The sequence below is a fragment of the Nelumbo lutea genome, chromosome 8 (genome assembly GCF_056320005.1).
Source record: "Nelumbo lutea isolate HS-2025 chromosome 8, American lotus-T2T, whole genome shotgun sequence".
NCBI classification, from domain to species: Eukaryota; Viridiplantae; Streptophyta; class Magnoliopsida; order Proteales; family Nelumbonaceae; genus Nelumbo; species Nelumbo lutea.
This window is the reverse complement of record NC_142691.1, coordinates 31,382,502-31,405,125: the sequence shown is the minus strand read 5'-3', so window position 1 is coordinate 31,405,125 and position 22,624 is coordinate 31,382,502. Positions and strand designations below refer to the sequence as shown.

General features: G+C 37.9%; 1 protein-coding gene across 2 annotated transcripts in view; it reads left to right on the top strand.

Annotated features, from left to right (window-relative positions):
• LOC148843695 (putative sodium/metabolite cotransporter BASS2, chloroplastic) overlaps nt 1–15,043 on the top strand; it is a 33,194-nt gene extending 18,151 nt beyond the window's left edge. For both annotated transcript variants that reach the window (XM_088959076.1, XM_088959077.1), the window contains 5 exons: nt 813–968; nt 1,057–1,178; nt 1,256–1,417; nt 13,323–13,383; nt 14,734–15,043. In XM_088959076.1, coding sequence (XP_088815202.1) covers nt 813–968; nt 1,057–1,178; nt 1,256–1,417; nt 13,323–13,383; nt 14,734–14,919 — 687 coding nt within the window. In that variant the 3' untranslated portion in view covers nt 14,920–15,043. The remainder of the gene's footprint in view (nt 1–812; nt 969–1,056; nt 1,179–1,255; nt 1,418–13,322; nt 13,384–14,733) is intronic.
• The last annotated feature ends 7,581 nt before the right edge of the window (nt 15,044–22,624 follow it).

Below are 22,624 nucleotides of genomic sequence, written 5' to 3'. Positions count from 1 at the left end.
AAAACTAGGGAATGCGATTCCCAGAAGGCAGAAACAAATTTTTGAAATTTCGCCCAACCATCTAGCATGGTTCGGCCATCCATATGATGGATCTCACCTTCCTTCACTGATACCGACTTGAAATAACAACTGTAGCAGATATAGGTTTAGTATGAGATCAACCAAGAAAAATAGGAAGAAGAAAAGAAGAGAAGAATGAGAAAAAGAAGCAAAGGAGAGCAGAATGTAATGGTTCTGCTGCCCCCACCCCCACTAATTGATATTTATGAGTCAGTAAAAAAGATTACAATGACAAAGTACCCCTGCTTCCTTACAAGTAAGGGAAAAGACAAAAAATTAACAGTAAAACATCAACAAATAATATGGCACCAAACATAAAAAGACCAAGACTTATCTACTGTGTCTTGTGTCTCTACATTATGCTATAGGAATTTAGTCTGTGATGGAAAACTTTTTGACAATAGTACCGTATTTAGTTGATACCCAGATCTTTTTGGACTATACTTTTTGTTTGTATTTGCTTGGAGAGCATAGGTTTTTGTAGCTCTCCTAGTTGATGTATAGTCCCTGGCTGTACATGATGCATACTTGGTTGAAACATGTATCATGACCTATAACACTAAATAAATATAATATAATACCTTACCTTTTCTCAATGGGAAGATTCCCTGACCTAGCCAGCCCTCCCCCTTTTCGCTGGCTTGCTCATAGGGCAAAATAAATGGATTAGATGTCAGAATACCTGAAAGTGAGATCTTCCTTTTTATGATATTTTAGGTTCACTTATCTATTTCCATGAAATAGTGTTGCAGGTAACATTAATTGCTCAAGGGGATGTACCATTATCCATTGTAATGACTGTATGCACCACTCTAGGGGCAGTTATTCTTACTCCAGTCTTGACAAAGATTCTTGCTGGGGCTTATGTTCCTGTTGATGCTGCCAAACTTTCCATCAGCACCCTTCAGGTTCAGAACTTTTAATAAAAACTTGGTTATTGCTTTCTTTCCTGCTCTTATTCTGTAGGTTTCTGAGGATTAAGAGTTTCCCTTCCAGGTGGTTGTTGCTCCAATTCTGCTGGGTTCTTATATGCAGAGTACATTTCCAGCTGCTGTAAAGGTTGTTACACCTTTTGCACCACTTTTTGCTGTTTTATCTTCATCACTGCTTGCTTGCAGGTATGGTTTAACCACATCTGTTTTTTCTTCCTTTGGTTAATTTCCATAGAGGTTAACCTTCTTTTCCTTTTTGATAGTGTATTCTCAGAAAATGTTGTTCACCTGAAAGCATCAATAGTTGGTGCATCAGTGGCTTCTGATCAATCCCCAATTTTTCGTTTTCAACAAATGTTATCTGGAGATTTTGGAATTATAATATTGTCTGTGCTGTTGTTGCATTTCACAGGTTTCTTTGTGGGGTAAGTTCTGCTTACTTTTGTTAATGTTTTTTATTGTCTGTCAGTGCTTTCTTCTTCAGATTGTTCAGTTTGACTTTGGAGATCAATGTTTATGAATGGCACTAGCCACTAGAGTTCATGATAAAAAAATTAAATTCTATAATATTAATCATGACTATGAAAATGAATTCTTTATTAAAATTATGATTTTTTGAGAGCACAAATTGTACAGTATCTGTGGTCTCAAATGTATTTTATTATCAGATTGAGATTTCTAGTACTGACATATAACTATTTGTGGTGTTTCTGATCTTATTATCCAGGGTTATGTGCATTGATGCAGTTCCTTCCATTAATTTATAGTTCTTGGTAGTTTTTAGCACAGTGCCAACGATACAGGGTGAAACATATGAAAATAAGAATTAAAAAATGTTTGAGACATCACTGCATTTTGTAGTGTCAACACATGGAAGATAAGTTCTATGAACATTCATTTTGTAATGTCATCATATAAGCTGTTCTATCATCTTGGTACATATCTCATCTAAACAAGTGTTGGTGTTGGCTAGAGATGGCCCAGGAGTCATTCAATTCAAGATCTACTATTACTTTGACCTCTAGTGGAATGATTTCCAATCAAATTTCCTCGAGTGATCCTAATTTGTAAGAGTACACATTAGAGGACAAGTTAAGCTTGGATGTTTAATTAGAAAAACCAAAAGGCCTCCTGAGGATGATCCATAGTTGGAGATCAAGGAGTAAGAGAATGTGATTGTTTTTTCTTGTAATCATCTAAACATGATCATTATGTCATGGTTATGGAATTTTATTACTCCAAATCAGTCAAAATATGATGTTTTTAGAAATGACTGCTCAAAACAAGACATGCTTTTAGAGAAGAAATGGGGCCAAGATATTTCAGCTTAGGCAAGACATTGCCAATCTTAGACAGGTGGAGATGAATGTGCCTATGGACTTAGTTGCCTTGCAAGCCCTATGGGAGGAGTTGGATTGTGATAGGGCTATTTATTGGAGGGATATTGAGGATGTTGAGCAATATCAGATGTTAAAGAACCAAATAGGGTGTTTCAATTTCTATCTGTATTGAATCCAAAATTTAATGTTAAAGAACCAAATAGGGTGTTTCAATTTCTATCTGTATTGAATCCAAAATTTAATATAATTATAATGCAACTACTGGAAGGGGTGGTATTCCTTCTCTTGATGAGGTTTACCCCATTATTCAACAGGAGGCATCTAAGAGCATTGCAATAAAATCCTGATTAAAGAGAGCAAGAGTACCGTGCTTTTGTATCTGCAACAAGTGGAAGCAAAACATCTGGAAGGAGGCAAGTTACTAGCAAGGAAGATTAAGAGAATATGGTTTGTGAATATTACAAAGGTACTAGACACACCAAAGGTACATACTTTAAGTTGCATAGTTTTTCTAGATGTTTCAAGAAAGGAAACTAGCCCTAGAAGCCAAGTGCCAACAATGCTTTCATTGCTGATAAAGTGAGAAGTTTATTGATGGCCCGTACCTAGCCATCTAACACACCTATGGGGGATTCTCTTTGAATGGATCTCCATACCACCAAGGAAGTGTTAATTAAATCACCTCTTTACTGAACTGGAAGCCAACAATGATGCCATTGCTTCTACATTTTTTTGTCCATTTAGGTAATCTATGTGTTTCTTGTCATGATTCTAGTGTCCCTCAGGTAATTGATTTAGGGGCTTCCAGTCACATGACTAGCATGCCATCACTTTTTTCATCATTTCATGCATTATCTGGTAGAGGTAAAGTCAGAATTGCTGATGTCTCTTTCTCTTATATCTCTGAATAGGGAGTGATCAATTTTGATTCCAATCTTGTGCTTTCATATGTTCTTCTTGTTCCCTAATTATACATTAATTTGTTGTACACAAGCCATATTACCAAAAATTCTAATCGTAAAGTAACCTTTTCCCTGATTCTTGTATGTTCTAGGATCTAAAAAAGGGGTGATGATTGGATGTAGACTTGAAGCTGATGAACCTTATATTGGATTATTCATTCAAGCTATTTGCTTTGTGTTAAGTCCTTAATTTTTCCGGACTGGGAGCAGTCCAGTTTAGTGAATAACAGGCCCTAAGTTAATTGGGCCTTGTTTATAATGCAATAAGCATTTAATGGGCTTGTAGTTGAGCCCATTTAATGGGACAACAAACTCTTAAATAATTAAATTTATATTAATTAATAATCTTGTGAGGTGTCCCTCTTATTTATAAAGGGGATGCCACTTGTCCTATCCTAACAAGAGGGTTACCCTCCTTCAGCCACTTGAAGTTGGAGGACACATGTCACCCTAGGGAGAGGGAGTTATTTCCCCTCTAACCACTTTAAGTGGAGTGACACATGTCACCCTAGGAAGAGGGAATTATTTTCCCTCCTTTAACCACTTTGAGTGGGAGGACATATGTCACCTTAGGATCGAAGAGTTCCTTCCTTAACCCATTTTAACTGGGGTGACACTTGCACCCTAACCCTAAGAAGAGAGAGGTGGGAAGTTACTTAACCACCTCCCTCCTCTATATAAACCCCTCTTCTTGTAGGAGAGAGGATAATGCCATTTTGTTGGCTAATGCTATTCTATTTGATAGAATTTCCAGCAACAAGAGACAAACAAGAAGAGAAAGAGGAGAAGATTGTGGTGTGAAGAAAAAGAAGTGTTAAAAGTCTATTATTCTTGAAGTTTAATACCATAGGGGTACCATTGTATTTTCCACTTCTTTTATTTTATGTTGTGTCGCCCTAGTATACTACAAAAAAGCTGGTGCTGCCAGCATCTCTTTTGACTCTCAATCTCTCTTCTCTCTTCTCTCTTCCTTTCTCCTCTTCTCCTCTTCTCTTCTAGATAACATGGTATCAGAGCGAGACTGTCAGATCTGAAAGGATAGATCGAGCAAGCTTCTTTTTTGTCTTCTCCCTTCGCCAGCTACAGTTTGGTTTATTGAAGATCCAGAATATTTTTTCTTCTGCATCGGACTGAAGTACCCTCTCTCCCTTCCTCCTTTTTTCTTTTTTCTGGTCGTGTGCCAGGACAGAACCTGTAGTAGGTTCACTTGTTTGATGTCAGGTGATCAGCACCTCTTTCTTTCCTTTTTTGTGGGATCGGCTGATCCCTGTGATGGACTGTAGGTCGGTGATGACCTTTATATGCTGCAACAGCAGCCTTATGATGAATTTGTAGGTCAGGGGATGACCTGTATATGCTATGACAGCAGCCATATCTGATTTGTAGGTCAAGAGATGACCTGTATGTGTTGCGACAGCAGCCATATCTGATTTATTGTAGCCAGTGATGACTTGTTATTGCTGTAACAGCAACTTTTTTTTTTTGTTTGAAGAATTGAGTTTCAAAAATGTAAAGGAGGGGACTGGTTATCTTTAGTTTCCTGGTGCAAAAGGTTTTTATTGGGGTGTTAGACTGCTCTTTTTTAAGTTTTTTTTGTGCTCACTTTGAGTGTAACCTGAAGCTGTGATTATGAGTGGCGAAGATTCTGCCACATCTGGTGTTTCCTCAATGCAGAATGGAATGAGTGAGGGTATGGATTTATACTTCCCTATGGCTGTCATACCCTTAGATGGCTTAAATTATTTAGAATGGTCGAAGGGTATCAGGTTATACATTACTGCAAGGGGAAAGATGGGATATATAAATGGGAGAATTAAAGAACCTAGTTCTGGGAGTGCTGAGTATGATAGATGGAATTAGGAAAACACATGGTTATGTCCTGGCTTTTAGTGTCTATGCAACCTCAGGTGAGAAGGAACTTTATGTGGGCTGAAACGGCTTATGAGATTTGGGAACAGGCAAAATCGACCTATTCTAAGCTGCATCACTATGCAAAAATCTATCGGTTACAGGTGGAATCATCCACTTGTAAACAAGGGGAGAGGAATCTTTCTGTGTACTATTCGGACTTGACCTCTGTCTGGAAGGAGTTAGATCACCATCAGAGTGTGGACTAGAAGTGTGATGAAGATGCAAGAGCATACAAGAAACTTGTTTCCCAACAAAGAGTATTTGCATTTCTCCATGGCTTGAACCTTGTGTATGAATCCATCAGAGTCCAGATCCTAGGTAGCAAGGATCTTCCATCTGTCTAGGAGGTTTATGCTTTAGCATAGTCAGAGGAAAGTAGAAGAAATTTAATGAATAGTTCTAGAGGGGATGCAGTTGTGTTGGCAGCGAAAGGGAATGTTACTACAGGTGGGGGAAATCTTTTTAAGAAGGGGAACTTTAAAAAAAGGGTGGATAACAAAGATAAACTATGGTGCACCCATTGCCAGAAACCTCGACACACCCGTGATACATGCTGGGATCTTCATGTGAAGCCAAAATGGGCTTAGGAATTGAGTAAGAAGCAAGGTTCAGATCTGAATAAGAAGTTAGGACAGCAAGGTCCAAGAAAACCCATTATATCAAACATGGCTACTCAAGAGAATCAACCCCCTACTACTACTGTGACTCAGATACATACCTTTGGTTTTGACCTAAGGGAGGATATTATTAATTTTTTCCATGACCATTTAGAACTCTATGGTAGAGCAATTCGTCAGATGGATGCTCCTCCTCCCTCAACTTCATTTACATCTACATCAAGTAATTCTACCACAACTTTTCATGTATCGTCTCATTCCCTTGACTCTCCTTGGATAATTGACTCTAGAGCGTCAAAACATATGACTGGTAAGTCCACTTATTTTCAGACCTATCACCTCCTCTCTAGAAGAGACAAGGTGAGACTAGCTGATGGTTCATACTCTACCATAGCTGGTCAAGGAACCATTTCTCTTCCCTTTGGCCTCACCCTGTCTAATGTTTTACACGTTCCAAAATTCCCTATTAATTTGTTCTCTGTTAGTAGTATCATTAATTCTTTAAACTGCTCAGTGACCTTTTTCCCTTCTTATTTTGTGATCCAAGATTTAGCCTCGGGGAAGACGATTGGTAGAGGACATCTGGTGGATGGGCTCTTCATACTGGAGAATAAGGCTGGTCTTAAAGTCACAGAGTCTAAGAGTCAGTCTAGTAAGAGTCAGGTCTATTTATGGCATAGTCGTCTTGGTCATTGATTTTTTGAGTCTTTAAAAATGGTGTTTCCAGAGTTGTTTAAGTCAGTGTCAGTGTCAAAGTTTACTTGTCAAACATGTCAATTGAGTAAGTATTGTAGAACTCATTTTTCTTCAAAGAATAATAAATCTGAATTTCCTTTCCATATTGTTCATTTTGATGTTTGGGGCCCTATTACTTTACCATTTAAGAGTGGCTACAAGTATTTTATTACCTTTATTGATTATTACTCCAGATACACATGGGTGTATCCCATGCGAACCAGTGATGAAGTACAAAAAATTATCCAAGATTTCCACCGAATGATCTTCACCCAATTTCAAACTGAAATCCAAGTTTTTCAATCCAATAATGCCAAAGAATATTTTCATAATGATCTCACGGAGTTCTTCGCTTTGTGTGGATCACTTCACCGTAGCTCATGTGCCCGAACACCACAACAAAATGATGTTGCTGAAAGAAAAAACCGACACCTTCTTGAAGTGGCCTGGGGGTTACTAATTCATATGAATGTCCTTAAACGTTTTTGGCTTGAGGCTGTCCTTTGTGCTACTTATCTCATTAATCGTATGCCCTCTCACTGGTTAGAGTGCAAAGCCCCACATCAACTTCTTTTTCCTAAGGCTCCTCTTCTTTCTATTCTTCTTCGTGTGTTTGGTTGTCGTTGTTTTGTTCAAAACCTGTCATCCACCTGTGGAAAATTGGATCCTCGTGCTATTCTTTGCATCTTCTCAGGGTACTCCATCACCTAGAAGGGATAGCAGTGCTTTGATCCCGTCTCTCAGAGGTATTATGTTTCTACGGATGTCTCTTTCTTTGAGAGTGAGCCTTTCTTCCTTGTTTCTCCTCAAGGGGAGTAGAGGAATGAGGAAAAACCGATTCAGCTCCCTCCTCTTTCTGATCCTTCTCCCTTTTCTGTTTTCTTTCGTTGTAACAAAGGCCAACCATGTTCAAGAGCTGTGGAGCACCTAGAAGCTATTACCACCAATGTCATCAAACTCTTCGGGGGTGGATCCTACTCAACCAAGTACCTCGGTTCCCATTAATGTTCCTGACCCTATTGCTATTGATACCTCTATTGCTGATGACCTTGACCTTCCCATTGCTCACCGGAAGGGTGTTAGGTATTGAACCACCAAATATCCCATTTCCCATTTTGTTTCCTATGAGAACATTTCACTTTCCTTTTGGGCCTTCCTTTCTTCCATTGACAGTGTTCCCATTCCTAAGAATGTGAAGAAGCTTTGTTGGTGCTTGAATGGACAAATGGTATGAAGGAAGAGATTAATGCTTTGCATAAAAATGGCACATGGGAATTGGTAGATCTTCCTGAGGGGAAGGAACCAATTGGATGTAAAAGGGTTTTCATAGTAAAACATAGGGCTGATGGCACAGTGGAGCGGTATAAAGCTCGTTTAGTGGCAAAAGGGTTTACACAAGTGTATGGAGTGGATTATGCAAAAACTTTTGCACCTGTTGCTAAGATGAACTCCATTAGAGTCCTTTTCTCTTTAGCTGCTAATCTTGATTGGGACCTTCATCAACTAGATATCAAGAATGCCTTTCTAAATGGTGACCTTGAACAGGAAGTGTACACGGTACAATCCTCTGGTTTTCGAGCTCATGGTAATGAACAAAAAGTGTGCAGGTTAAAAGAAATCATTATATGGCCCGAAACAATCACCGAGAGCCCGGTTCAACAAGTTTCATGTAGCTGTTCAACAAAGAGGGTATAAGTAGTGTCAATCTGATCACACATTATTTGTGAAAAGAGGGGAAGGAAAAATTGTAGTCCTGATAGTATATTTTGATGATATAGTTATTACTGGTGATTGGAAAGATGAAATTCAAAAGTTGAAGAGATTTCTTGCTACCTAGTTTGAAGTGAAAGATCTAGGTCCTTTAAGGTACTTCCTTGGGATTGAAGTTGCCTGCTCAAAAAAAGGGTATCTTCATTTCCCAGAGAAAGTATGTCCTAGATCTGCTCTAAGATACGAGAAAATTGGGAGTGAAGCTTGTTGATTGTCTTATTGATCCTAATCACAAATTAGGTGACTGTCAAGGTGAATTCATCAAGGATGTGAAACAGTTTCAGAGACTTGTAGGAAGATTGTTATATCTTGCTATTACCCGACCAAACATTGCTTATGTAGTGGGTGTTCTTAGCCAATTCGTGCATGCCCCTAAGACCACACACCTTGAAGTAGCTGAAAGAATTCTCAGATATCTTAAGAAGTTTCCAAGTGTAGGTTTATTGTTTCAAAAGCATGGGCATTTGAAAATTGAAGTGTATACCGATGCAGATTGGGCAGGATCCCTGAGTGATAGGAAGTCAACTAGCGGCTGCTGAACCTAGTTACCTGGAGAAGCAAAAAGCAGAATGTGGTGGCTAGGTCTAATGGTGACGTTGAATATAGGGCAATGTCTCATGGAGTGGCTGAAATTATGTGGCTAAAAAATTTGTTGAGTGAGTTGGGATTTATAGTTGATGGACTTATGATTCTATACTGTGATAACAAAGTAGCCATAAACATTGCCGCTAATCTAGTGCTGCATGATAGAACTAAACATATCGAAGTCGACAAACATTTTATCAAAGAAAAGGTTGTCACAGGGGAAGTGTGTACTCCCTATGTCAGTTCTAAAGACCAACTTGTAGACATCTTCACAAAAGGGTTACATCACTTGCGACATTATGATTTATGTGACAAGTTGGGCATGATTGACATCTATGTCCCAACTTGAGGGGGAGTGTTAAAAAGTCTGTTATTCTTTAAGTTTATTACCGTAGGGGTACTATTGTATGTTCCACATCTTTTATTTTATGTTGTGTTGCCCTAGTATAAATACAAAAAAGCTGGCGCCGCCAGCATCTCTTTTGACTCTCAATCTCTCTTCTCTCTTCCTTTCTCCTCTTCTGGATATCAAGAAGAAAGGGAGAAAGAGGAAGGTAGGGATTGAAGTATTCCTCCTCCACCTCTTCACTATGATACTTCTGCAACTTCCTTTATGAGAGCTGCCTTTCTTTCTACTTATTTCACATTTAATCATATGTGAGGGAAACAACCATCCACAACCTTGTTTATGAAACTTGGCTGATTATGGTTCCTACACCATATTCACCTATAAAATCATTACTTTATGTGAGGGAGACAACCATCTACAGCCTTGTTCATGAAACTTGGCTGATTATGATTTCTACACCATATTCACCTATAAAATCATTACTTTATGTGAAGGAGACAACCATCTACAGCCTTGTTCATGAAACTTGGCTGATTATGGTTCTTCGCACCATATTAACCTATGTGTGAGGGGAGAAAACCACATACTAGTTTTAAGAAAAGGACTTGGCTGACTATGGTTCCTCTCACAATGACAATGCACGTAACCACTATTTAAAAGCCATCTACAACCTTATTCATGAAATATGGCTACTTATGATCCCTATTTGCTTGTTATGCATAAAAAAGTTTATTTATTTATATTTGCTAGTTTTCTCTCAAATAAAGAGGGAATATATACCGGAATTTTCAAATTAAAATTCTACTTTAGTCTATTCATTTATACTTCTAAATCAGAATCTAAGGGATCATCTACGTGATTTCCTGAATGGGACTTGCCCAAATATAAAAAATCCAAATCATTAGTATAATTTGGTGAGTTATGTTATGTGAGAAATTATACTAAAAATTTTCCACCAACATAGTTTTGGCATGTTCGGTGGGACCCATTCTCCTTTTCATCTTTGGCAAAAGAAGTTAAAATGAAAGAATAGGCTAAAACTAAAAAAATGATGATAGTTCATGCATTATTCTTATATTTGTGTTGTGCCTATACAGGAAGAAATCTTGGCACCAAAGGTAATTGTCCACTACCTTGAACTTACGGCTGTAGAAAATGAGAAAATTGGGGTGGGGGGCTCAAAGAGGGACTCACATTCACTGTGGATGTGAGTCCCCTTGCTGCTGCCACCATGTCCTCGGCTCCTAAGACTGAGAAGAAGATCAAGAAGGAAAAAAAAAAAGAGAAAGGTCACTAAGTCCTCTCCTGTGAGAAGGAACCTACATGTACAAGCTACGGTCAACTCTGCCAAAAACACAGGTTTTAAGCCTCCAAAGGAAAGAGGTAACCAAGAAGGATGCCTCATCAACCATATTTTACAAAATCAAAGGTAGGACAACTCCTCAGGATGTAGTGAGTCTCTTCGGTCCAAATTCCAAGACAGCCAACAAAAGGAAGGAAAACAATGTGGGAGGCAGTTAGAGCTGCTGTGGTTGGACCATTTGGGAGGATAGGAATGCAAGAATATTTAATGAGTTGTTCAGGTCAAAGAAGGAGTTGGTGGAATTAATAAAAATTAAAGTGGCTCATTGGATAAAAACTCTTGATATCTTCCAATGTTTTATAGTGACTCATATAGTAAGGGCTTCGAATGAGGTGGCACACTCTTCGAAACAAAAGGAATGAAGATGATTGAATGGAAGTCACCAAAAAGGGATAAAATAAAGTTAAATTTTGATGGGAGCTCGCTCTATTTAAACCCGGGGATGGTAGGTATTGGTGGTGTGTTAGAGGCTCCTCAACTAAAGTGCTGGCTATGTACTCAAGACCTATAGGAGAAGGGGACAATTAAAGGCTGAACTGATGGTGCTGTTACAAGGATTAAATCTTGCTAAGCAATCCAATTTTAGAAATTTGGAAGTTGAAGGAAATTCAAAAACGATTTTTTCTTGGATCACTTATAGTTAGAATGTACCTACCTTGGTCTTACCAGCATGCCTTAAGGGAGATAGAGTCTGGAAGGGGACTTGAATGCTTCCTTTACTTGGACACACAAGACGACTAATGGGATGGCTGATACTTTAGCTAAGCAAGGGGTATTGAGGCAGCATTTATTCTGGGCTCTATTGTAAATTAGTTATATGGACATTGTTGTTTTCTGTATTTTTGGTGTAAGGATAGCCAATCTGTTGGAACTTTTACCACCCATTAATAAAATTAATCTTTTGCTGATAAAAAAAAAAAGAAAACTATGGCATTGATTACTAAGATTTTTGCTGCAGTAGCTAAAATGAACTCCATTATGTATTTTTTGGCTGCAACTACATATAGATGTTAGCCTTTATATTAACTAGATGTGAAAAATGCATTCTTACATGGAGATTTAAAGAAGTGTATATGCTCCCACCTCCAAGGGTTGAAGTAAATTTTAGAGAAGGTGTGTGAAAAAAAAATCTATTTATAGGTTGAAACGATCACTAAGAGCTTGGTTTGATTGGTTCAAGAAAGCATGGGGAAATTCAGAAGCTCAAGGCTTTCTTAGCATTAGAATTTGAGATTAAAGATTTGGTGAACTCAAAGACTTTGAAGTTGTGACATCCAAGAAAGGAATATTAGTTTCACAGAGGAAATATACTTTGAATTTGCTAGAAGAAACAGGGAAGCTGGGATCTAAACCTACAGATGCACCAATAGATCCTAATCATCAGATGAATAGACAGATGGAGAGGTACTATATGATAAAGAGATTTACCAAAGATTGATAAGTCAATTACTGTACTTATCCTTGGCATGGCCACACATTGCTTATGTTGTTGAAGCTAGAATCTAAACCTACAGATGTACCAATAGATCCTAATCATCAGATGCATAGACAGATGGAGAGGTACTATATGATAAAGAGATTTACCAAAGATTGATAAGTCAATTACTGTACTTATCCTTGGCATGGCCACTCATTGCTTACGTTGTTGAAGTGATAATTCAATATATGTGTGCCCCCTGTATTCCTCATTTGGAAGCAGTTGAATGGATTCTTAGATACTTGAAAGCTTCTCTTGGAAGGGATTACTTTTTGCTGACTTTGGGCATATACAAATGTTGATTGGATTGGATCTGTAGATGACTGGTTCTCTATTTCTGGTTATCGTGCCTTGCTTGGTGGAACTTTGGTGACGTGGAACAAAAAATAAAATTTTGTAGCTAGATCAAGTGCTTAAGCTGAATTTAGGTCTAGGGCTAGTATTATATCATAATTGATGTGGCTGAAGTTTCTATTGAAACTTAGTGAGAGCTTGGAGTTGCTCATTATGAACTTGTGAGACTCTATTGTGATAACAAGGCTGCAATCAGTATAGATCACGATCCTGTCTATTATGCCAACATCAAACATGTGGATGTGGATAGACATTTCATCTAAGAAAAGGTTGACATAAAAGAGATTTTTCTTCTGTATGTCAGGACTGAAGATTTGTTGGCTGATATCTGAACTGAACACTTAGTTTAGAGGAAGTTTGATTATATTTTTGGCAAGTTGAGCATGATTGACATCTGTGCTCCACTTGAAGGGGACTATGGAGATTAATAGGTTTTTCATATTTTATTATTTCTTATTTATGAGAGGGCAGTATTGTCACTGTCTGTTTTTAAGTTAAGTTTATAGGTTAATGAGTGGACTGGCCAGACTCACTTTTGATTGCTTTTGTTTTCTCTCAATTCTTTGTATGCCCCTCTACTCTTCTATTGCTATTTCTTCATTCTGTATTGTTTCTCTAATTTAAACATCAATCTTTTAATTTTTTTTTAAAGTTTTATTGCATATTTCTGTAACACTCAAATGGACCACAATCTATTATGTTTTATTCTGGATATCTCATGCTACTAGCTGGATGGACCCATGTAATGGGTTAATATGATCAGGTTTCTTAAAAGTAAATACCTGGATAGGTTAAATATTAGATTGATATGTATAGATTTCTCAAATTCTGAATGCGTGAAATTGACTAAATGATCTCTTGTTACAGGTATCTATCGGCAGCTATTTGTGGGTTTAGAGAATCACAACGGCGAGCAATTTCAATTGAGGTCTGTTTAACTGAACATTAATGTAGTCTCAGTTATAATATCTCTGCTTTGATTTATCTGATTTGAGGATGAATCAGAAATATCTAGATCCAAATTCAATCAATTAATACCCATATTAAATGTTATCTGTTGGATTCAGATTGAATTTGAAATGGATTCAGATATTGCACTATGTTAGCAAATTAAACTAAAAGTGGTCAGAATGTCAGTGTTGCTAATAAAATTAACTAGAAATGACTTTGGTGCTTTATATCCTGAATGCAATACCTTGAAAAAATTCTGAACTGGAACTGATGACTCTATGGTAACATTATAACATAAATACTAAGTACTAACAATACTAACTTTACTAATATATGCATATGTATTGAAAACTATTTAATTGGATTGAGGTGGATCCACATTCAATCCAATGTTAAATAGATTGTATTGGATTGCCTTTATTGGATCAAATTCAAATTATAATTCAAACAAATAAATACCATTCACAACTCCACGAGTGTGAGCTTGTCTGACCCTGCTAGTCCTGGTCCCAAACTCAAATAAAGGAGGGCTGCATCAGGTTGGCAGCCAGTGTTAAAACTTTTCCAAACTCTTGTGAAACATGTATCTTGTATTGTCATCTTGTGCTCATAAGAGTATGTTCCTTGGATGCAACATACTATACCTTTAACCTGAATTTGGTGGAAAATGGGGCAAGGGTATGCTAGGGCATTCTCTAAATACATTACAAAAAAGGCCTGGTTATGGTGAGAAATAGCGGGGGTTCCCCTGCTTTCTTTTGGACGAGTACAGGTAAAAAATGTCTGGGGACAGGGGCTATGCTATGGACTATTTGGAAAGAAAGGATTGCAAGGGTTTTTCTTGAAAAAGAGAGGAGTGAGGAAGCAGTGAAGGAATGTGTAATGACAAGGGTGATACACTGGGTCAGAACTACTGGATATCTTTTCACATCTACCTTGGATGATATTTGGAGAAACTGGGGTGAGGTGGTGAAGAGCTCTTCAAAAGAGAAGCCGCAATGTGCTCTTTAGTCACCTCTGTCTAAACTTCATGAAACAAAACTTTGATGGAAGCTGCCAATGCAATTTGGAGCCATTGGGAGTAGGAGGGGTGTTTAGAAATAAAGAGGGTGAAGGGCTGAGTTCTTGGAAGTAATTCAATTGGGATAGCAAAAGGTTTGAACTTGGACAAGCTATTGTTGAAGGTGAATATCAAACTAGTGACAATGAGGGTATGCTGAGAGGCAATAGCCAAACTCTTTATAGTTTTCTTTGTGGTGATCTATCATTCAATGTATCTATTTCTGTTATATATTTTCATTTATGTTTTTCGGACACCCTTGTGCAGGTTGGGATGCAAAATTCTTCATTGGGCGTGGTTTTAGCAACCTCCCATTTCACTTCTCCTCTGGTAGCGTTGCCCCCTGCTATGTCAGCCGTAATAATGAATATCATGGGTAGCACACTGGGGTTCATATGGAGATATGTTGATCCTTCTGATTCCAATAAGGGTTTTGAAGTTGATGAGAAGTGATAAGTAAACACTCTGTTGACTCAATTTTTCTTCTCGCTCTTCTCTTTCTCTAATTTATCTTCTTTTATTCGTTCTATCAATCTCAAATTTCATTAATCTAAGCCACTCCATCGTGTTAAATACATTTATGGTCTTCTGTATTTCTTTTACATTCACGTGGACTTGTCAAACTGTGCATCTAGACTAAGAAAAGGCCATTAACTAACGTTGTTCCCAGCTATCTAGGGTCATGGGAGAGGTTCATTTGATGTGAAACTAAGTCCAATGCATGAGGTTCCTGCCAATGTGGGTTCTGGGAGGGATAGATATATGCAGCCTTACCCCTGCACATTTGGCATAAACCTAAGCTTTGGATTTTTCTTGCATAAAGTGGCTAGTTTGAAACTTGAACCCCTTATGGTTGTCAATTTGAGATTTTACCATTATACCAAGCAATGACCCATAAACAATGCATCTAAGAGCGGTTTGATAATGGCTGAAGATACTTAACTGAAAAGCTTATCGTTTGTCTTTTAGTGAATAAGATTTTAAGGAGGTTGTGGTTTCCAACTGAAGTTGGATAAATCACTGTATCCTTGAAAATTTTATTATTTAATTATTTTAACAACTAAAAGACAAAGCAATAAACCTTTTAGTTCAGCAATTTCAGCTGTTTTAAAATGACTCCTGAGTCTCTTGTTGATGAATCCTATCTGGAATTCAGTTCTTTCTTTATCATCTGCACTGTATGTAAATGTTTTAGAGTTCAAATCAGCCCCCCACAAGATTGCCCCCCACAGCACATCCCTGTAGCGTATTGGGAACATTTCCCGATGATGACATCATCATCTCTGGTATTGTCATTGGGAAATGTTCCCAATACACGGCGGGGATGTACTGTGGGACGTTGTGGGGGGCTGATTTGATCTCAATGTTTTAATGAGCCACAAGTTTCCTGATTTCTACTTTTCAAGATTGATAATCTCCCAAAAGTAGCTATATCGTTTTAATATATTCGACCATTCTTGAACAGCCGTTTGTTAGCTAGCAACAGGTTTCAAACGGTATCCACTATCCAAATTAAATCAGGGTAAGGTTGATCTAAGATTCTAAATTCAATTCATTTATGATTAAATTGAATATGGATCAATCCCTATTGGATCCCATATAAACTGTTTCAATTCAATTTAAATATACATGTTTATATGTACCTAAGGGTCAGTTTGGAAAGAGTACAAATACAAAAATGTACAGTGCAAAGACATACAAAATAGGGTTCGACTATGATATGAAAAAGATATGATATTTGAAAATTTTCTGGCCAGTCAATTGGAATCATAAACATGGTATCCAATCAGGTGTTATTTATCAAAATTTATGAGTGGATTTTGATTGGTCAAAACTCTTCCCATACCATATATTTTCTACATCATAGATTTTCCCTACAAAATAATATAAAAAACAAAGTTTTGCACTCTACATATTTGTATTTATACTCCTTCTAAGGCTTCGTTTGGGAAGAGTGCAAATGCAAATATGTGCATTACAAATGCAAGATTTAGAAATACTCATAAGGTTTTGTATTGTACATGTTTGTATTGTAGTGTTCCGATACAGAGCCTAAGGCTCGATTTGGAAAGAGTACAAGTACAAATATGTAAAGAGTAGATACATACAAAATACAACACTTTACACTCTATAAGACAAATACAAAGTAGTGAATGACCTTGTACTAAGTACGGGGAATCAATACTATTAAATTTACATTATAGAATCAATAATATTAAATTTATTAATATTTTAAATAATTATTAAAATTTCAAGAAATGTTTATTTCAAAAAATAGCTTTTCAATAATTATTAGAATATGGTTAGTTTTTTCTTTTTTTTTTTTTTGTTATGATGCATAGAGGGTTAATGATTAATTGAGATTGATAGAATGTAGGTAGAAGTGGTTCTGAATAGCCCACTTTTGCATTTTTTTAGGAATGGTTTGGAAATGGTGGTAGTGGGTTTTGGGCAAATGTTATTTGTCTATCTTTCCAAAAAATTGAGAATGCCATATGTCTGAATGGTGGGGGTCGTAGCCTAGTAGTGGGTTGTGGGCTTTAGTAGGAAATTCTTAGAAATTGCTTTCTAGAAAATGAGAAAGCCACTTGTCTGAATGGTGGTAGTGGGCTATGGGCTTTAACAACAAATTCTCAGGAATGCCATGTGTCTAAATTTGAAAAAACCATGTGTCTGAATGGTGGGGGGCTGTAGCCTGAAAGCCTTCTAACATCTCTAATGTTTCATATGTCATTTGGCTCCTCTCATCTAACACTCTATTTCTTGCACTAAAATAAGATTCTAATGCTACTATGGACACCAAGGGGGTTAGTAGATCATGTATCATTTAGATAATTATTTTACTATGCTTTCCATCACGCTAAAATGTTAAAATTTTCTATGTTAGACATCTAACATTTTGATAGATGTCTTTTTAAATGGCTAGTGCAAATACTACTTTGATAGCAAAAATCACTTTTACATTTATTGAAAATTACTATGATGCCCTTTTCCACTACATCATTGATGGTAAAATAATTCCAAGCATCATTGGCAAGGTTCAAAGTATCGACTCGTATCGGTCGATACGTATCGTTTTGGAAGCACCCCAGTGTGCCCCTACAGAGGGTGTATCGGGGTTTTGACCAGTCCAGGGGGTTAAGGAGCCTTAAAATAATTGTTTGTAGTTTTTGGGGGTATTTTTGCCATTATATAACAGCTAGAAAACGGTTAGTTTCAATTGGGCTAGGCTGTGCTGTGGGCTGGGCCATGGGCCATGCCAACATGATCCCACACAAGCTATAGTTTTCACCCACTATAGTTTCATGGATTTATTTAAACCTACCATATAGTTTTCACTTTATTAAAACACCCCCTATAATTTGCAACCTATTTACTTAATCTACTTTTCATTAAGAACTGTTTGTTTTGCCAAATGAAAATAGTAACATGATCACATAAATTGAGTGGAAAATGTTCAAGGGGCATGTGCCCCATGATTGTTTATTCCAAAAGTACATCACTAACCAAATAGAGCCAAATAGAGTGGTTGCTCGTTTATTACTAGGGGCAAAAAAGGTATTTTTTTATTTTCTTTTGGTAAAATTTATTCAAATAGATAGATTAGGGTCAAAACTATTATTTCCACTGTCATCTAATTGAAGGCCGATTAGTAAATCAATTGCAAACTATAAGGGTGTTTTAGTAAACCACAAACTATAGGGCAGGTTTATAGTATGAAACTATAGAGGTATTTTAGTAAAATGATCCATTTGTTTACCAAAAAAATAAGTTCAGATATGCATAATTTGTAGATGTATTTCATAATTAGTTTATTTCCATCATTTTTTATGCTCTACTTTCTCTACAATTTATTGGGGTTTCCAATTTTTATGTTTCCTCCAATTTTAAATTGTCGTCTTTGTCTCTAATTTTAATATTAATAATTGATAAAAATAAAATTATTAATTAATTAAGTGGAAGTAGAAGTAATATATTATTGTAAATAAAAATAGAGGGAGTAGTTGAATTCATGGAGAGAGAGAGAGAGGTTAGTTTGTTTCCATAACATTAAAGATAAATGAAATTTGAAAATTGAAATAAATGAAAAATTGAAAATAGAGTTGTTGAATTCTTGGGCAGAGAAGAGAGAGAATTAATAAATGAAAACGAAAAGAATAATGACAATTTGGTGAAAATATTGTTGTTAATAAATGAAAACAAGGATACATACATATATATATATATATATATATATATATATATATATACTTTGAACCTTGGTTCTGTCAATCATAGCCATTAACATTCTTTCCATTACCTGTCTATTAAAAAAAAATATCAGAGGCATAGATCAGGATTGCAATCAATAAAACAAACATCATTGAGAATTTCTAAATATTTCATAATAACACAACATAATGAACTAAAAGCCCATTTTCCTCTATCCTTGTTCAGTACACTCCTTCAACCATTGACTGAACTGTTCAATGAACTTTTCGTTCCTTTTTCACCCACTCTCACCCCCAACAGACACCCAAACCTAGAGCATCTTGCATGCTCATACCAAAGTTGAAATAGCTATGAGATTTTGGGTGCCCAACGTCTTACGATTACTCAGTGGTTTAGGCGCTCAAAGCCTCATATCGCCTGTGCACTCGTTTTGGCCCGATGGGATATGATGATTATGACAAGGTGCTCTCCAGAGTGAAGCAAATAGGTACGGTAAAAGATAACCAGGTTGAATTACAGAAGCTCGTCACCAGAATCTATGGGTGGCCTTGAGAAGGCTCTGACCGGGTTGTCCTCCCTTATAACCCATTAGAGTGAATGAGAAGATCATTGGTTGGATGGTGGCGTTGGATTTTAATCTCATTATATTCTTGCCCAATGCTCTATTATATCCTGAGAATGGATTTTTCTGTAACCCAATAGCAACTTTAGTAGAACTGAATGGAGACATAACATTTTTAAATGTGCCTCAAAGTTTCTCCTCCAAGTTCAGTGATCCCATTTCCCAATAGGTGACAGTCCTCATCGACAATGGGAATACCTTGAACTTCATCACCATGGTTTTAGCCCACCAACTAGGTATGGTTGTCCATTACACCCCTCCTTTCTCTATTCGAGTAGTTAATGGAAATCAAATTGATTATGAGAGCATCCACAAGAATGAGAGACTAGTCCTCCAGGGTTGCACATTTATAATTGATATGCATCCTCTAGACTTCAATGGAGACGACATTGTTCTTGGGGTTCAATGGTTAAGGAAATTGGTCCTATCCTATGTGATTGGGGCAGCATGACCATGGACTTCTATCAGGAGGGTCAACTTTGCCATCTTCAGGGGTTAGAGGCTCCAAAACCCTTGGTTGAGGAACTAGGCTGTCAATGGAATTGAACATTTATTACTGATCATATCGGTCCAGAGCCCATCACTCCCATACTGAAGCTAGGTGCCACTTGGCAACCTAGCAGCGATCAAATGTAGACCCTTACACAAGTCTTGGAACAATACGAGGATGTCTTTGTAAGCCCCAGCATCTACCCCCTCAACGGAGTCCGCATTCTTCTGTGCACCCATAGGTGCATTGGATGAGTGAACCAACCAACCAGAATAAGCCAGGTCGATGAGTGCACCAATACGGGATTTTGGCCTCAACTAAAGGTGCGTGGTTCAACCGAACACAAAAAGACAAGTACCTTTAGTTGACGGCCAAAACACTCCCATGTGTTTTAGGCTTTTGTCACGTGGCCTTACCACTACTGCCACTCACTGTACCCAACCACCCAGATAAAGCAACATCTCTCTCTCTCCTACGTTTTCTCGGTACTCATCTCATAACCCACTTGGCCACCTGGCCCACCTCTCCCTCTCTCTCTGCATCTTTCTCTGATCAGTCGTCTATATGCTTCTTCTTCCTTATGTTGACAGTCAATATGTTGCTGCATTTTCACCCGCACTGCACCCAAAATTTTCTGTGTTCATTTCTCTCTACAAAAAGAGAGACCAGATAAAGAGAAGCACAAGCACCTAAAGGCGGTGTCGATGCAGGTGCAGGTCCAGAAGAATGCCATCTTGCCTCTCTCTCTCTCTAAACCTTTCATAAATCGTAAGGTGATAACAACTCTGTGTGTGGCGACCGGCCGGGAGAGAGGTAATGTGAGATTGTAAAAGCTCCATTTGTCTCTTAATATGAAGAGGAAATGCTTGTTTTCCCCATATTTTAGTGAACTTTTCTAACTAATTTATTTAGCTTTTATTCATAACTTTTGATGCTTTTCCTTTCTGTGAAAATTGAAATAACGAAGATGGGTTTCTTTGTTCTAAGATTTTGAGTTTGAGGCTGTAGATTATACAACTTTGAGAGACCCTTTTCGTTTATGTATGTGGGCTGCTTACCCAAATGGATGTGGCGAGGCTAAGGTTTCTCTCATCTCACTCAGATTTGGCAAGACATGATCTAAGTCCATGAGTAAGGTACTTTAGTTGGTGGTAAGGTACTTACCACTCTGCTACTCACTAAGAAAAAGAAGAAGAAGAGGAAACAATTGTCTTTTTGTGTTAGTTGACGGCCAAAATCCTGTTAACTTACCTCTTCCCCGCTCCATCGACATAGCCAATTCTAGTTGGTTGGTGCACTCGTCCAGTGCACAGAATGCGAACTCCCCTCAACGGAGTAAAGACCTTCGAATTCCCTTATTGTCTGGGGCTGCTCCCAGTGCCCACTAATTGGCGTTTTTGTGTGGACTATAGAGCACTTAACCAAATAACAATCAACAACGCTTCCCGATTCCTATTGTTGATGAGCTATTAGATGAACCTCAAGTCAGAGTACCACCAAATGAGAGTGCACCCAGATGATGTGTCCAAAACGGCCATTATGAGTTTCTTGTTTTGTCGTTTGGGTTATCCAACACTCTATTGACATTTCAAAAAGCTATGAATGAAATTTCCAAACCTTACGTTAGGCATTACATCTTGGTATTCTTTGACTATATTCTTGTCTATAGCAGAGACTAGGAATCTCATTTCCAATATTTCAAGCTCATATTGGACGTTCAGACTTCAGAGAAAACATCAATTTTTTGTCAAACTTTCCAAATGCATTTTTTGTCAGACATAGGTGCAGTACTTGGGCCACGTGGATACAACTGATCAGGTCATGGCTGACCCTAACAAGATCTCCTGTATTCAGTCTTGGCCAGTTCCCTGGTCAGTCAGAGCCCTAAGGGGTTCCTAGGCCTAACCAGTTATTGCTGGAGATTAATTTCGGGTTATGGATAGATGGCAGCCCCCCTTACGGCCCTACAGAAGGACTCCTTCCATTAGACTAAGGAAGCCCAACGAGCCTTTGGAGTTCTCAAACAAGCCATGCCAGCCCACCTGTTCTAGCACTTTTGGATTTTGAAGAGAACTTCATCCTTGAATGTGATACCTTAGGAAATGAATTTGGGGCATTTCTCATGCAAAGGGGGAGACCAATAGCCTATTTTAGCAAGGTGTTCTCGGCCCAGACCCAGAATCAATCCACCTATGTCTATATGAAGGAATTAATGGCCATTGTGTCGGCCGTGCATAGGTGGTGACCTATCTGCTAGGTTGCCAGTTCATCATGCATACGGACCAATAGAGCCTTCACTGGACAGGGATTATATTCCCCGTCCCCACCCCCAATCTAAAATTAACCCCCATCCCCATCCTCGTCTCCAATCCCCACCGGAGATAAAATTTATCCTCCATCCCCAATCTCCGACAAGGATGGATTCCCCGTGGGGAATGATTCTCCAAAATATTTTTAGATAATAGTATTTTCTTTGAAAAAATAAAAAATTTAAATTATAAATAACGTTTTAAATATGTTTTGATATATATATATATATATATATAATCGGGGTTGGGGCGAGGCGGGAACCTCAATCCCCACCCCCAACCCCAACCCCAATCAGGAATTCCTATTAGCCCCCATCCCTGGCCAAAACAATCCCCATCTCTGACCCCATCGGGTCGGGGAAATTGGGTCCCCGTCGGGGATGGGGAAAATTGCCATCCCTATCAACAATGATGGATTGCTAAACTAATGGACTTTCATTATTCAATGGAATATAAGCCAGACCCAACCCACCAGGCCACTGATGCCTTATCTAGGCAAGCCGAGTTATCCCTGTTGGTGGACTC